Here is a 14,889-nt window from a genome sequence, read left to right as displayed (position 1 = left end):
ATAGGAGACTCAAAAAAACTGAGATGCATTATGGGAAGTGTAGGATCCAGCGTTTGAGAAGCTTAAACTATAATAATGTACTAAAAACAAGGATTTGTTGTACTCTGATGCTTTGATTTGGACCATTCTTTCTTTAATATCTCCCTTAGGAGTCCTTTAACATTGAAATAATGTATTTTAAGGGGCTTACTCAAACCCAGTGGTGGAAAGTATCCAAGTACATTTACTCAAGTTGTGTAGGTAGGAGTAGGTATTTCATGTTAAACTGTACTTTATACTTCTACTCCACTACGTTTTGGAAGCACATTTTCCCCCACTCGATTCAATTTACAGATGTATTTACTAGTTACTTTATCAACTCATATGTTGACACACAATACTTAGGAAAACTTTTTAAATGATTATTTGACAGATTAAACCAGTCAACATTACATTAAGCAACTAGAATCATGAGTGGGTTAAGAGAAAATGAATGGGCAGCAATTTTGCTAAAATAGTGTTTTGCTTAAAAATATTTTACAGCTCCAGCTTCTTAAAGTGAAGATTTGCCGCTTTGCTTCACATTTTTTAAATATTTTTTTTGTTTTTTCTGCAATGAGTAGCTTCTTAGCCTAACCCATTAAAAACATTTGCTCGTCATCATACTTAAATACTTTTACTTAAGTACGTTTTTTTCGATGCAGTTTGTTTTACTTAAAATTGAGTATTTTTACAGTGTGGTATTAGTACTTTCACTCAAGTAAAGAATCGGAATACTTTTTCCACCACTGCTCAAACCATAAAAACACATTGGATTCCTTCTTTTCAGAGGTGTTTGTGAAAACTTGTTTTTACAGAGGATCATTTCTCTCAGCCAAAAACAGGGTTACAATCCAGTGAGATCAAATGTACTGCTGTTTGTTGCTGCCTAAATCCATTACCCTACAGTTAATCCTGTAATTGATTCACTGACTCATTTAGAGGCTGACGACTTCCTGAAGGAATGGATGAACACATGTGGTTTGGGATATAGCACTTACCGTAAAGACCAGACGCATGCGTGATCTTTGAACTGTTTCTTGAGTCTCTTGCGTCGGCCAGAGGTTTTTATAACATTCCCTCTGCTGGGTCACTTTAATTTCCGTGCTGTCATCGCATCTCCGAACACTCCCCCCCCCTTTTTTTTCCCGGTAGAGAGCACACCCCTGACCGACACCATCACGGTGTGCCTCTGTCAACTTCCCATTTCATTTTCAACCTATTTTCTCTCGACCGTAGACGTGATCTCACCTGGATTTGCCTTTTTTTTACTACGTTACATTATTCTAAGAGTTTGTTTGAATGTACTTTTGCCCTTAAGAGGATCCAGGGAGTTGATTTTCTTCCAGAGGGAATAGACGTTCAGACGCGCGAGGACAACATGACTTCTACACGGGAGCTCTACGCCTTTTTAACATTCACCACCATGATGATGGTACACCACTGTAAAGCAGGTAAACTCACCTATTACCTGCCATTCTCTAGAATAATTTTGTTTAGCTTTTATAAAGGTTTAATCAACACCGCTGGTATGTATACGTCTATCAAGTATGCTCTAACGGCGTAAATGTAACCCTTTTGACATCACAGTAAATAAATTATGGATTTATTGTCCATTTCAGACAAGAAATGAAAAAACAACTGTCTGATTTAACCCTGTAATTTCTCCCTCCCAATTGTGTACTATTTAGCGAACTGTAATTGGCTTTTGTTATATCATTTATTAATTCAACATTTTCATTTGAGGGGTTTCTTTGGAGAAATTACCCCATTATTCATTGTGTTATTAAAAGAGGTTGTTTAATTGAAAAGTACTAAGCATGGGAGACAAGTAGGTATAGTTAACCTGAGACCACAAACAATATTTAAAAGACACAATCAAGCATTTTTTTTGCCGAGTTTGGATAAAATATATAAATCTGGATGTCTCACTTGTTGCGTAAGTTCTTGTTTAGATGTGGTTGCGCCTCATTTTGCAATTACGGGTTCCCAACTGGAGGCTCTGCGGGGAAACGACAAACCAAGCGGATGCAGTCCATTACAAACGTGTAATGGAATATTTAATATCAAAAATACAATGGTTTCTACAATAGTTTTGGACTACCATTTTAAATAAATCTTTAGAAAATTATAGTGCCTGTCATTTCAATCAGAATTGGGAATGTTACTTCTCAGCTAATCTTCTTCAGGTTTGCTAAAAAGATCTCAAGCGTAATTTTAGAAGGATACATTCCTATTGTAATTTGAAGAAAACTGGAGGTCCAATATGAGGTACAATTGGTGTCAAAGGTCATTGAGTTACCAGGGGGTTTTATTTCCCAAAATGTGCTATAATCAGAGTTTTTAATTGGTCAAAGCCAATTAGAATCTTCCAGGAATAACCTAAGGATCTTTGGGACTTAGAGAAAAACGATGAAGGAAGTGTTTCTGTGAAAACTAGAGTGACATCAAAACAATCAACGTGATTGTTGAATACACGCGCAACTGAAATGTATGCATCAGGCTAATGGCTAATGAGAGCCTGGTGTGATTATTCTACATAGGTGTAATTGATTAACCATTTTTCAAGCCTTATTCCGCTTTAATTTTTTTGTTCTGGCCCTACAGATTTCCCTCCTCCACCAACAGGGCTGACTTTTAAATGGCTGGACCCGTTTGCTGTCAACGTGTCCTGGCAGGATCCCAGCGGCCTGCAGGACAGCAATGTCAAGTACAAAATCCGCAGGAAAGGGTTTGAAGATGTAAGTATTGGATTGTATCTTGGGTTTGTGTGGGGTGCAGGTGTAGCAGTATCACTGACAGGAGCATCACCTTTATAAGGATTTAGCTACAGTGGGAAAAGTACTCAGATCTTGTATTTAAGTAAAAGTAGAAGTACCAGGATGTAGGAATACTCTGTTAAGTAAAAAGTCCTGCAAATACTCAAGTAAAAGTAGTCATTGTGCAGATTGGTGCATTTCAGAATAATATGATGTGTTTTATAATTACTGATCATTAGTGTTATCAAAGCTGGTAAAGGTGCAGCTAGTTTGAATGACTTTGAATACTGCAGGGTAGCTTGTGAATTTACTCATATCTCAATGAATGACTGTTGCCTGAAGGAATATAAAACATAAATGAAACATAAAAACAAAATGGCTTTGAGTATTAGGTCTAACATGGAAGAAGCACTCTTGTAATAGTACATCACAGTGAATTAGTTAATTTGATTTGTATCATCCTGCAAAGATAACAAGTAACACATGTTTTCAAATGAATGTAGTGGAGATAAAAGTACAATATTTTAGGAGTAGATTAAAGTAGAAGTATCAAGTAGCATACAATTGAAAGGGTAAAGGTATACCTCAAAAATACTTCAGTAAAGTTACTGCTCACACTGAACACAGCCCCACTTTACATAGAATTTTAAAAACAATACAGTAACTGAAGACCCATGTAAAGACAAATATGTAGAGATAAAAAGCAATATCTCAATCTAAATTGTTATTCAAGTGTGTTTCAATATGTGTTAGCATCATCGTCATCAAAGCCTTTTGTTTTTTCTCCAGCCTTTTAAGTGCAGCCCCGACAAATATTTAAAAGTCAGCTCTCTCACAGAACAGACTGGTTCTGATCATTGGACGTACCAAGTGTGGACAGTTGTTGGCAACTGTGAGAGTACAAATGAGAGCAAAAAAGTGAACATTACCATTAATTCCCCAAAGACCCAAGGTAAGAAGCAGAGATCTATAATTACAGAAATACATAAAATGGTCCTCTACATTATAATGCTTAAATCTCATGTTTGATTGCATGTATTTGACACCTTTTTTTTCCTTCAAATGCTCAGTTAAATTAAAGGACACGAAATGCATCATCTACCCAGAGGGAATGAACTGTTCCTGGAACTCAACACATCAGCCTTTTAACCTCTCCTATAGGTAAATACTCCAAATATGTGCAGTAAATATTTAGTGAAGGTTGTTAACATTTTGGAGAGACAGAGATTAGGTGGATGTGAAAACCAGGTGTAAAAGTCTGAGGGCCTCTAGTGGACAGGTAGAGAACGGTAATGGCACAAAAACAAACATTATGCCATGTTGGTTAGCATCTTAACTAAAGTCAATTGTGCAGAAACACTGTGTATCCCCTCATATATTTGTTTAAAGAGGACATATTACTCTCATTTTAAGTTCATACTTGTATTTGGTGATTCTTATAGAAAATCTTCACATGAGTTTATGTCCAAAAAACTATTTATTTATCTCAACCTGTCTGTCTGAATATAACCGTATTCAACCTTTGTTTGAAACACTCTGTTTTAGCGCCTGTCCCTTTAAGATCTGCAGTGTGTATTTTTCTGTCGATTTTTTGATAACTTAACAGTATATTAAAAGCTCCTAGATTTGCTTTATATATTTTCTTAAATACGAAAAAACTCTGAAATCTTGCTTTTTACCAAAGAGGTCTCATATTGTAAAGCAATAAGCTATTCAGCCTCCAAGAAAACACACAGAAAGTCAGTAAAAACTAAGATTTAGAGCCAGGACATCTGCCGCATGAGTTCAAGAGGAAAGCCTACGTGTGGCAATGATTTTCATTCCTCATTCAGGATGTTATTATTAGTTTATTTATATTCAGCACGCCAGGGACGTGCACAGACATTTGGAGGGGCTATTGCTCTAAACTGGAAAAAGGGCCTCCCCCGAAAAAAAACACAAGATCTTTTGAAAATTGTAGCTTGTTTTAATGTCAAAGAAACCAAACAATTTTCAACTAAATTGAACGGTAATTCACATCTCATAACAAAATAAGCTAAGGCGACTACTTGCATTCGGTGACTTGATTTTAAAAATGTTTTGCGGTCCATATCTCATTAAAATATCTAATGTTAGTAACTATATAAAAAAAAATGGGGACAATTATTTTCTAATGTAGTTTGACCATTGTAACTGCTGTGCAGACATAGGTACTGATAACATAGGGCCTCTAGATAATTACCTTAAATAAACTCACTAATTAATGAAACCAGTTCAATACGCATTATTCTTATTCTTATAATTCTTTATGAGCGCAGTGACGGTAAGGTATCTAATTACTTATTTATTTAGTATTCCATAACTTAATAACAGAGATGGTCAAACTAAAGTAGAGACATGGCAGAAATCCTACAATGAAGCTGGACATTGAACTGTTCACCCGTGAGAGTGCGATCAAGAAAAGAGAGCGAGCGGCCCCGTTGAGGGAGTTTACAGATGAAAAGACAAAGAAAAACAGAAGCACAATAACAACAAGTAGGCTATATTTATGTGTTTTTTTGTAAATAACCGACGGTATCAAGAGGAAGTAAGTCCCTGGTTTGTACCTTATAGCCTAACTGCCATGAGACAACTCAAAATCAAGTTTCCAAAATCCGACACTGAGTTGGTCTTAATGCACCGGCACCGCGCTGACAAAGTGTGTTTCCCGCAGCGAGACGCTACAATACTTATTGTGGGCTTATCATGTTGATTCGGCCACAACAGAAAAAAGAAAAACAAACTCTCGCTCTCTCCAGAGGGGCAGGTCAGCCAAAAATGCCAAACGGGCCGTTGCCCGGGCAACATTAGCCCGTACCTGTGCACGTCCCTGCAGCACGCGATTCTCACGTTACGTAATGAACCACAGTTCATTAGTGAGCTTTATGAGTCCCTAGTGGCGACTGAAGGTATTGTAGGAACATCAGTTCTAGCCTTCCCTTCTCCCTATTTCTCTCACCCCCTGCCCATTCTGTTTTTACAGGACTTGTCCTGAGGAAACTTTAAAACCTTTAAGAGCGTGTGATCGGCCTTACAGCAGTGCCGAAAGGAGTGGGTGTTATCTGAAAGACGATGAATTCAAAGAAAGAAAATTAGACGTATGCATTCTCGTGGAAACTGAAGCTGGATGGAGCACCTTTAATCCTCGTTTTGGTTTGTGTTACCTTAATTTTGTCATTCAAATACTTATTTAACACAATGATTGAATCTTGTTTGTTGCCAAGTGAAGGTGAAAATGATACATGTTTTTGTCCTCAGTGGTACCTCCACCTAAACTGATCATCAAAGAAGAAAAAGATTATCTAAGATTAGAGGGGGAACATCAATCGATCGGAAGGTGTCAATGGAATTTCACAGTCTGCTACACCCGATGCAATAAGCCTGAAGTAAAAAGTCTTGATTATCTTAACAATTTTAAGTCATATAAGTTTTCTATACAATAAAGTTCACCACTGTTTTTTTTTTGCTTACTTTTTTAAGGTATGCATTTCGAAAGTAGGACCCTCGGAAATTCGCTACGATAAAGACTGCCTTTACGAGTTCCGATCTAGAACTGAATCACTCTATTGCGTTAAATTAACCAGTGATTTTAGCGATGTTGTAAAATATGGTAAGTGTCATCACAATTAGAAAAAAAGAATCTACTAATATTATACTCCAGTAAATACTAACATGGTTGTCATTGGATCCCTTAATTTGCAACATTTTATGCCCTACAGTTTATTCTTAAAAAGGCACATTGGTAATTATTCAGAAAAACATTTAATTTGTCCATGATGGCATTTATGATTGCTGGCTAATGTGTGGGTATATCAAAATAAGCAGTTTATACTCATCAGTTGTTCCCTATCATTTCTGACAGCACTTTAATACTATGTTTTTGTTTGACCCATGCTCTGTCTGCTTTTAATATTTAATTAGACCTCAAATATGTTGAAAATTGAAGAAAATGTGTCTCTTCTTCATCACAGGTTCTAACAAGCCTCCTGACCAGACACTGATGGTGGTCGCCATCGTCGTCCCCATCATTCTGTCCGTCTGCATCATTCTGTCCTGCTACTGCTTCAGGAAGTATGTTTTAGTAACAGAGAAGTGATTCTGGGTAGCTCAAACTGCTTTGTGGCTCCTTCCAGAATTGGAGGACATTTAGGCGTCAAAACTTGATAAAAATGAATCGGATGTTTTATTTTTTGTTTACCAACAGTGCTCAATGGTGGGTTAGAATCTAATAGAAATCACAATTTTAAATGTCTATTAACCTCTTGATCTAACTATAATTTGAACACAGTTATGGTCCTTTTGAGTCTAGACTGAAAACATAAGAAAAATAAAAGAGAGGACATCAACAAAATAATAGCAAATAAAGTAAATTAAAATGTCTGTTTCAAATGTTATATTTGAAGTTGGCCACCAAGGAGGGAACAGAGAAAAATGCCATTTTAGGAGGGCTCGAGAGCTTTTTGATATTTTAAATAATATTTTGAAACTACTTTTCCTACAACTTTATTCACATTTTGTCTAAGGACAAGTATGTTTAACAAAACAAGTGCATGTTTTGGCCAGGGACTATTTGAAATGTCGTAGCTGGGACAGAAAATGTCATCCAATTTTGGAATGAACCGTATACTGTATTTATCAATCGATTTCAAAAGCAGTTTTAAGCATACAGCTGTTCAGTTTTTGAGATCTGCAACGATGAGATCATGCCACTGAGATTTTGCCACACCTCGTATAAAGGCTGATTTGGTGCATTTGATCAGCAGACAAGAAGCAGAGGTAATAAGGCCTTGCCACAGCAGCGCTTCAATCAGTGAGAGTGTGTGTGGGTGGAAAATAGATGATTAACCCGCCTCACCCTAAGGCACAATGCTTAGGAGCTACAATGAAAACAAATCATAGGAAAGGAATGTTTATTGCCCCAAGTCAGTGAGGGTTTGTAGCTTTAAGAGAAGATAAACTCTATAATCCAGAATGCATTTCCTCCTACCTGTAGTGCTTTGTTTCACCATTGCACAAACATGATCATACATTTGTCTACTATTGGAATCAGTACACAGTCCATGCAAATAAAGAAAACATGACAGAAAAGAAGAATACAAATGGAGATAAATAAATGTGAGAAGCAAGCAACCACAAGCAGTTTCAGTTCCCATTAAACTGCAACAAGTAACCTATAACACCGGTTTATCATTTCTGGAAAGTAACATTGAAGTGGAGTTTTCAAATGTATATTTGGGGTGAACTGTTCCTTTAAAAATCCCCTGCAGACATGTTTACCAAATATCTTAAATACCTTTGAATAATATCCTGCGTGTGATGCGTTTTTTCCACCAATAAGAACAATATGCGTTTGAATATTCTAATAAATAATGTTATGTTTGCCTGTTAAATATGAAACGTTGGTGGTGACAACATTGTATGCTGGCTGTTAATCTGTGTCGTTGTGTGTGTTTGTAGGCATAGCTCCATTTTGTGCCCCATCATACCAGACCCTTCAGCAATATTCAAGGAAATGATGATAAACGGGAACAAAGATCATAAGGTATTTTTTCGAGAAAGAAAACAAATGTGTGTATGGTGTGCTCCCAAAAGTATGAATTTAACACTGTTCTGTTTTTTTCAGACGACAGGGAATTTGTACACGCCGGTACCAGAACCTATTGAATCCTGTAAAGTTACCGTGGTAGCTGAAAACAGTGACCTATAGAGCAAATCTCCTGACGTGAACACGCACAGTAGAGTGCCCGCAGTGAAGCTGGACTTCCACTCAGGGCCAACTCATCAGGAACATTGACTGAGTAGCTCAAAAACAGGCTGAAACGCTGTAATCCACTGACCTCTAGTGGTGTAAAGTTTCAAGTCAAGCTGTTTTTGCATCTTTACAGACATGTCTGACTGCAGCTCAGGGAAGAACTTCACCTTTCATGAAGTCGTGGAAAAACAAGATTTTCAGCTGCTATTACGTAAAGGTAGTGTTGATGTACACTGCTGAGTCCTCCCCTTTACAGGATAAGGAAATGCACTGGCTCTTAAAAGGAAAAAGCGGATCCTGTGGAGGAAGACGAGAGTAGTATACGAGAAGCTGGTGGCCCTATGGATTTCTCCTGTACTAAATGTCTTGGCACAGGATGTAGGACTCAAACGCCAGTATGACAGCAAGACAATGGGAAAGGGAGCAATGACTTAAATTAAAAGCACATACTTCTACTGATCCCTAATAGTTTTTACGACAATCGCTCGGAATTCCAACCTGTGGGGTTTAGCGTATAATCACAGCTTTAAACAATTTCTGGAAAGAGGACAATACCAGAGAACTGTGAAGGCATGAGGGCAAAAAACTGACAACTTGGCTTTCAGTCAGTCTGTTGATTCTGTGTTTTCTGTCTGCTTGCTCACAGAATCATCCAAAAACAAAATGCCATATCACCATTAGTCACACTCCCTTCCTTCCTTAAAAAGCAGAAATGTGTTCTTTCTTTGTTCTCTTGTCGCTTTGGTACGTGAACACCATCTGTTGAGTGATTGCTTATTTTCACAGCTTAGAGATAATAAAGAAAGAGAAATTGAAAGTGTAATGTTTTGCTCGGTCGCGATTGCGTGTGGTCTTAGCCTTCTTTAGAAGCAAGTATTTGACTTGTCACAACTTGCACATGTTCATTGGATCTGTTAGTCAGTGGGCATGTCCCAGTTTCTATAGGTTATTTTTTGACAAGCGCTATATCAAGGATTATACTTGATGGATTACAAAACTATGAATAATAATAACAGCTTCTGTGTTGCATCCAGTCATTTCATATCGTCCCACTCCTGGTTTTATTGACTTAAATATATATTGTTGGATGTTTTAATATATACCAAATACTCATATTTTAAAAGTTTTCCCCAAGTATTGTGTATAAAAATCTGAATTTATAAAGAAACGTGTGAATACATCTTTTAAATAAATGTATTGAGCCGAGGTGGGAAGTAACTATTTACTCAAGTACTTTACTTAAGTATAATTTGGAGATACTTGTACTTTACTTGAGTATTTCCTTTTAATGCTACTTTGTATTTTTACTCCACTCCATTAATTTTGTACCTGGACTAATGATGTGAAATATATTCAACTCTTAAACAGACCTGGAGTAAATTCACAACCCTGCAGTATACAAAGTCATTCAAACTAGCTGCACCTTTACCAGCTTTGATAACACTTTAATGATCAATATAAAACACATCTTATTATTCTGAAAAGGACCAATCTGCGAAATGACTACTTTTACTTTTGGTAATTTAAGTATATTTGTATGCTACTACTTTTTGTACTTTTACTTGAGTAACCTTTTGAGTGCAGGACTTTTACTTGTAACAGAGTATTTCTACATTGTGGTACTTCTACTTTTACTTAAGTACAAGAACTGAGTAGGCCTACCTCAAATGTGTGGGTTAGGATTAATATACCTAGTTATTTTCCACCACAAACGTATATTCAAAGTAGGCTATTATTATATTGCAAAACACTGGCACTCGCCCTTGTCCAGAAAAGGGAAGCTCTAGTCTACGCCCATTTCCCCGCCTCCAACAGATCTCATATATTTCAGAACAAACTGGAAGGTTAGATTAAAACCTTTACAGTCTATGATTAAAACACGTACATTTACTGTCTTTTTACAAACCGTGACAGCAGGACTGACACCAGGCGGTCGTCGTTAGAAACGAGAATAATTTACCAATACATTTTTTTACTATCGAAACTAAACCGAAACTCAGACAGGAAAACCGGGATGTGTCAAAGTCGCGATTTCTTCGTTTTAAGCTGCCTCTTTTTAACGGTCCTGTCTCAAGACGGTAAGAAAATATTTACAACAAAACTTGCTGTGGTACTTTTCCCAACGTTTGTGTTCTCAATCTGCTCCCTTGATGGAATTTTCCCAGCGGCGTTTTCCCAGTACTGACGTCACTACAGAGCAGGAAAGCAAGCATCCTGAGACAAGAATACAGTTAGTTGTTATAGATTGCCTAATAATGTATTGCGCACCTTGGAGGTGCATTGCAGGCATATTAAAGCCAGACAGTCTGTCTAACAATAATGTTCTGTAAATAAACAGCGGTGGAAAGTACTTCTACTCAAGTACTGTACTTTAACTTAAGTACACATTTGAAGTACTTTATCCAATTATTTTCATCGTATACTGCTTTATACTTCTACTCTACTACATTTTAGAAGCAAAGGTTGTACTTTTTACATTTATTGTCCAGATTTATTTACTTTTACTTACTAAATTCAGATTTTGACACACAACACAATTATTTGGTATAGATTAAACCCTCCGACATTATATTTAAGCAGCAATTTTGCTAAGAAGTTTTTTGTTAAAATATAGGCTATATTAAACGCTTTTACCATCTTGATACAGTACTTGAAATGGAGTAGCCTATTTTTAGAGTTTGGTATTATTACTTTTTCTCAAGTAAAGAATCTGAATACTTTGTTCACCTCTGTAAATAAATGATATCTGCATCAAAGTGTCACTTTAACAAAAATGACAAATTAAAATAAATAAATGAATAACTCTGACTACATACAGGCTCAAATATAAGTATTGTACTGTGTCAAAAACAATTGTCTCAGTTGTTCCAGGGAATAAGAGTTATTTCTAAGAAATAGTAGTCGGTAATGATTCACGGGTCACATTCCATGCAATATACAGTATAATGGAAAACTCCCATTATTTCCTACATAAAGGATAATAACATATGCAAGTTACGTGCAGGCAATGTGTCTTTTAAATAGTACTTATTTGATGATCTCTTAAGTGATATCAAAATGTAAATGTTTACCGTTTCACTTTCTTTTAATGAAGAAAGCTATGAACTGTGGGAAATGTGTTCATTGGCTTCACTACATGACCCAATTAAGATGAAGTAGCTTTTATCTCCGGATAAGTTCATATGGTTTTTATATCTGTATCAAGGAATGATGTGTTATCAAATATCTGTATTTTCTCTTTCTTTACCTAAGGATTACCACAAAATGTTTCCCTACAATGGATTAATGATTTCAAGCAGAAGGTGACCTGGGAACCACCACAGCACCTGGGAAAAAACTGCAAACCTAAACTGATTGTAGAACTAAAAGACATATTTAAAAGAGAGACATATGTGAGTATGCATGTATTTCGTTTTTTGGTTTGAATGTAATTGTATTTAATAGTTTTTCAGTGTATACAACACCTATTTTAGTTCAACCATGTCCTGGGTAACAATAACCTCAATTTACTAATGTTTCTTATATCATTGTTAGACATCTTAAAAAATGCATAGACTCTCTTATTATTATTATATCTATAATATATTGTTTTGTTATATTATGTTTACATACATTATTACATTATTTTTGTGTAGGGACATTTCTACATATTTTTAGGGAGTTGCTTGTTTGAAGAAGTATTCAGTGTGTTGTTTAAAGATAAAGATGTTGAAATATTATGATGTAAAATATATTGCATTACATGTTATACGAGAAGTATAATTGAAAAACTCTAAAGTCGCAAAGATAAAACTCAGAATGTCCCCTTTCAGGCTGTGGTATTATAATCTATATTAAAATATAGCTTTTTTAATTATTACTATCTAAAATAAATGTATAAGCAGCATTTATATGTCTCAGGATGGAGCACTTTCCAGCTGCTTTATACCCAGTTTGGTAGTTCAATGTGTTAGCAGGTGAATAACATGTTATAATTCCTGGAACGTACTGCTTTTTGTTCCTCATTGTTTTTGTTTTGTTCGGCTTTCCTGTTCTTGGTGGATTTAGGAATCAGTCACGTCCCCCTGGAACCTGACGATGGTGATGTTCGGGGGGTTTCTGAATGTGTCTGTACGAGACAGTGATTGTGCAATATACAAGCCAGTGATCTTCACCTACCCAGGTAGCTGAATGCTTCTGCTGCAGTTGAAATTGCATTACCATGTGTTTGTTTATAACGGTGTGTGTGTGTGTGTGTGTGTGTGTGTGTGTGTGTGTGTGTGTGTGTGTGTGTGTGTCATATCCTGCCAGATCTGGTGCAGGACTCGCAGTGCTTCTTTTCTACCCCCACGGAAACTCACTGCAACTGGAACCAGACCGCTCACACTCCCTCAAATCTGGGGTTTTTCTATCAGTGAGTTTATTTTTTGCTAAACACAGACACATGTTGACAAAGTGCAAACAGTGTTCCCTGCCTGGCCTTAGAGACAGGCAGATATAAGAAAACATGGCTGCCAAAAGAGGAGCCATTATACCAACAGCGTGGAGGAACTGCTGTGGGAACAACGCAGCACTTCCTCATACAATGCCCACAATTCAAACCTCATCCTCAATTCTTTGAAAAAGAAAACTAAAAATCTTACTAGACTCACATCTCAGGTCTTTTTATTTTCTATTATTATTTTTCTTATTAATGTATTATATGAATTAATCCTCAGCATTATACTGCAAAATAGTCAATAACTCACCTTAACTTTTTCTATCTGTGTTTTAAATAAATAAATAATTCATGTTCATATACTATATTGGTTTCCTTGTAAAGAAAACATGTTGTTATTGCTTTTCGCTCAAAAAACATAACTATAATAGTATATAATAATTAGGAGTTTTGAGCACCATATCAATAATATGTATTATTATTATTATTATTATAACCCCCCAAATGTATATTTATACTGTATATAGATGTAGCAATTGTACAAAGCTTTGGCCATACTGTAGGTCATTATGGTCATGCCAATTACCCTATTTAAATTGAATTGAATGGAAAAACACATTGGTGTGTAGTGCTGTTGTGTCACAGTAAAAGGGACCGAGACTAGCTGTTACCCAAAGTAAATGTGTAAGCTTTATTGCAAAATCTCCTGATACACAGTTTCATCACATAAGATTCAGCAGAACCCGAGTGGCAGTAAAGACTTTCTGTTTAACTGAGGCTAAAGTCCCCGTGTTCGTCGACCTCGCTTTTTATCGGGTGTCAGTTTAAGTTTAGGAGACTTTTTGTTGACTCTTGGAATGTTTATTCATCGAGTGTCTTTTCAATTTAAGTAGGAGGGCATATTATTTTTATTTTAAACTAGAGATGGGTGAGTCCTGATTCATCCGGATCATTAACCCGGGTCCTTGTAATGACCTGGGAGTGACGAGTCTCCCCTCTCCATTACCCGAGTCCTTTGAGTCCTACACCTGGTGATGTACAAATTAAAACTATTTATTGTGTCACTCGCTACTCTGCTTATAACATGTCAAATCACATTACAACGTACCCCAGTCCATCTGCCTATCCTTTAGCAAGTAGGATAGCTGTGTAAACTGTGTTCGTTATTCTCCCGCCCAGGAGAGAAGCTTTAAAAGGAGACTAAATGGAGTCTCTGTGAAGGTTCAATTGGGTACTTTAATTTAAAAAAGGCGCGGGTATGTCACAAGCATGATATTGTTCAGTCAGAAAAACAGCTGTGATCTGGTCCTCGTGAGTGAAGAAGAGAGACCGAGCTTCTCTTTCCCAGGTGTTATATCTCCTCTGCTGGCTCCTCCCTGCGGGCCGACTGGCGCTGCTAAAGACCGGCCCTCCACGTAATGTCCGTTGTTTCGTTAAACAGAGGATTCAGACATTTGTACATTCAATATACTTAAACACACCTCTTCTCCTCATATTCTCTTTCATCACTTTTCATGTAACACATTCCAAACGCTGTAATCAGTATTCTAAAAAATACAGAAAATACTTCACGGCTGGTTTGGTTTCCGGTCGATGTTATCACATGTTGTCTGTAAACACTAACTTTATCCAAATAAACTGTACTTCCGTTTAATATTCAGCAATAATAATATCTCTACATCTATGGTTGTAGTGTTAAAATCAGTAGGTTCCAGTGTACATCACTCCATGTCATTTCGCTACTAAATTCACCTCTATAAGAAATGGTAAATTTACCACATGCTAACTGCTAACCGGAGATGAAAGAGTTTCAGAATAAAGCTTAACAGCTGGTTGTGCACAAGAATTTCTGGTTTTTCAGTATAAAACAGCATTTAAACTGACGGCATGTTTAAACTACATTACACCATTAAAACATTGATTTT

General features: G+C 36.6%; 1 protein-coding gene across 1 annotated transcript; it reads left to right on the top strand.

Moving 5' to 3' along the window:
- The first annotated feature begins 1,174 nt into the window (after window positions 1-1,174).
- On the top strand, window positions 1,175-9,367 carry il13ra1 (interleukin 13 receptor, alpha 1). Its single transcript, XM_010774005.1, has 10 exons — window positions 1,175-1,472; window positions 2,626-2,759; window positions 3,567-3,729; window positions 3,848-3,938; window positions 5,779-5,948; window positions 6,054-6,181; window positions 6,276-6,405; window positions 6,767-6,866; window positions 8,253-8,337; window positions 8,419-9,367. The coding sequence occupies exons 1-10, from the start codon at window positions 1,400-1,402 to the stop codon at window positions 8,500-8,502; spliced, it is 1,158 nt and encodes a 385-aa protein (XP_010772307.1). The 5' UTR covers window positions 1,175-1,399; the 3' UTR covers window positions 8,503-9,367.
- Window positions 9,368-14,889: the final 5,522 nt, after the last annotated feature.

The sequence above is a fragment of the Notothenia coriiceps genome, unplaced genomic scaffold (genome assembly GCF_000735185.1).
Source record: "Notothenia coriiceps isolate Sejong01 unplaced genomic scaffold, NC01 NC01_scaffold00013335, whole genome shotgun sequence".
NCBI classification, from domain to species: Eukaryota; Metazoa; Chordata; class Actinopteri; order Perciformes; family Nototheniidae; genus Notothenia; species Notothenia coriiceps.
This window is presented reverse-complemented; position numbering and strand designations above follow the sequence as displayed.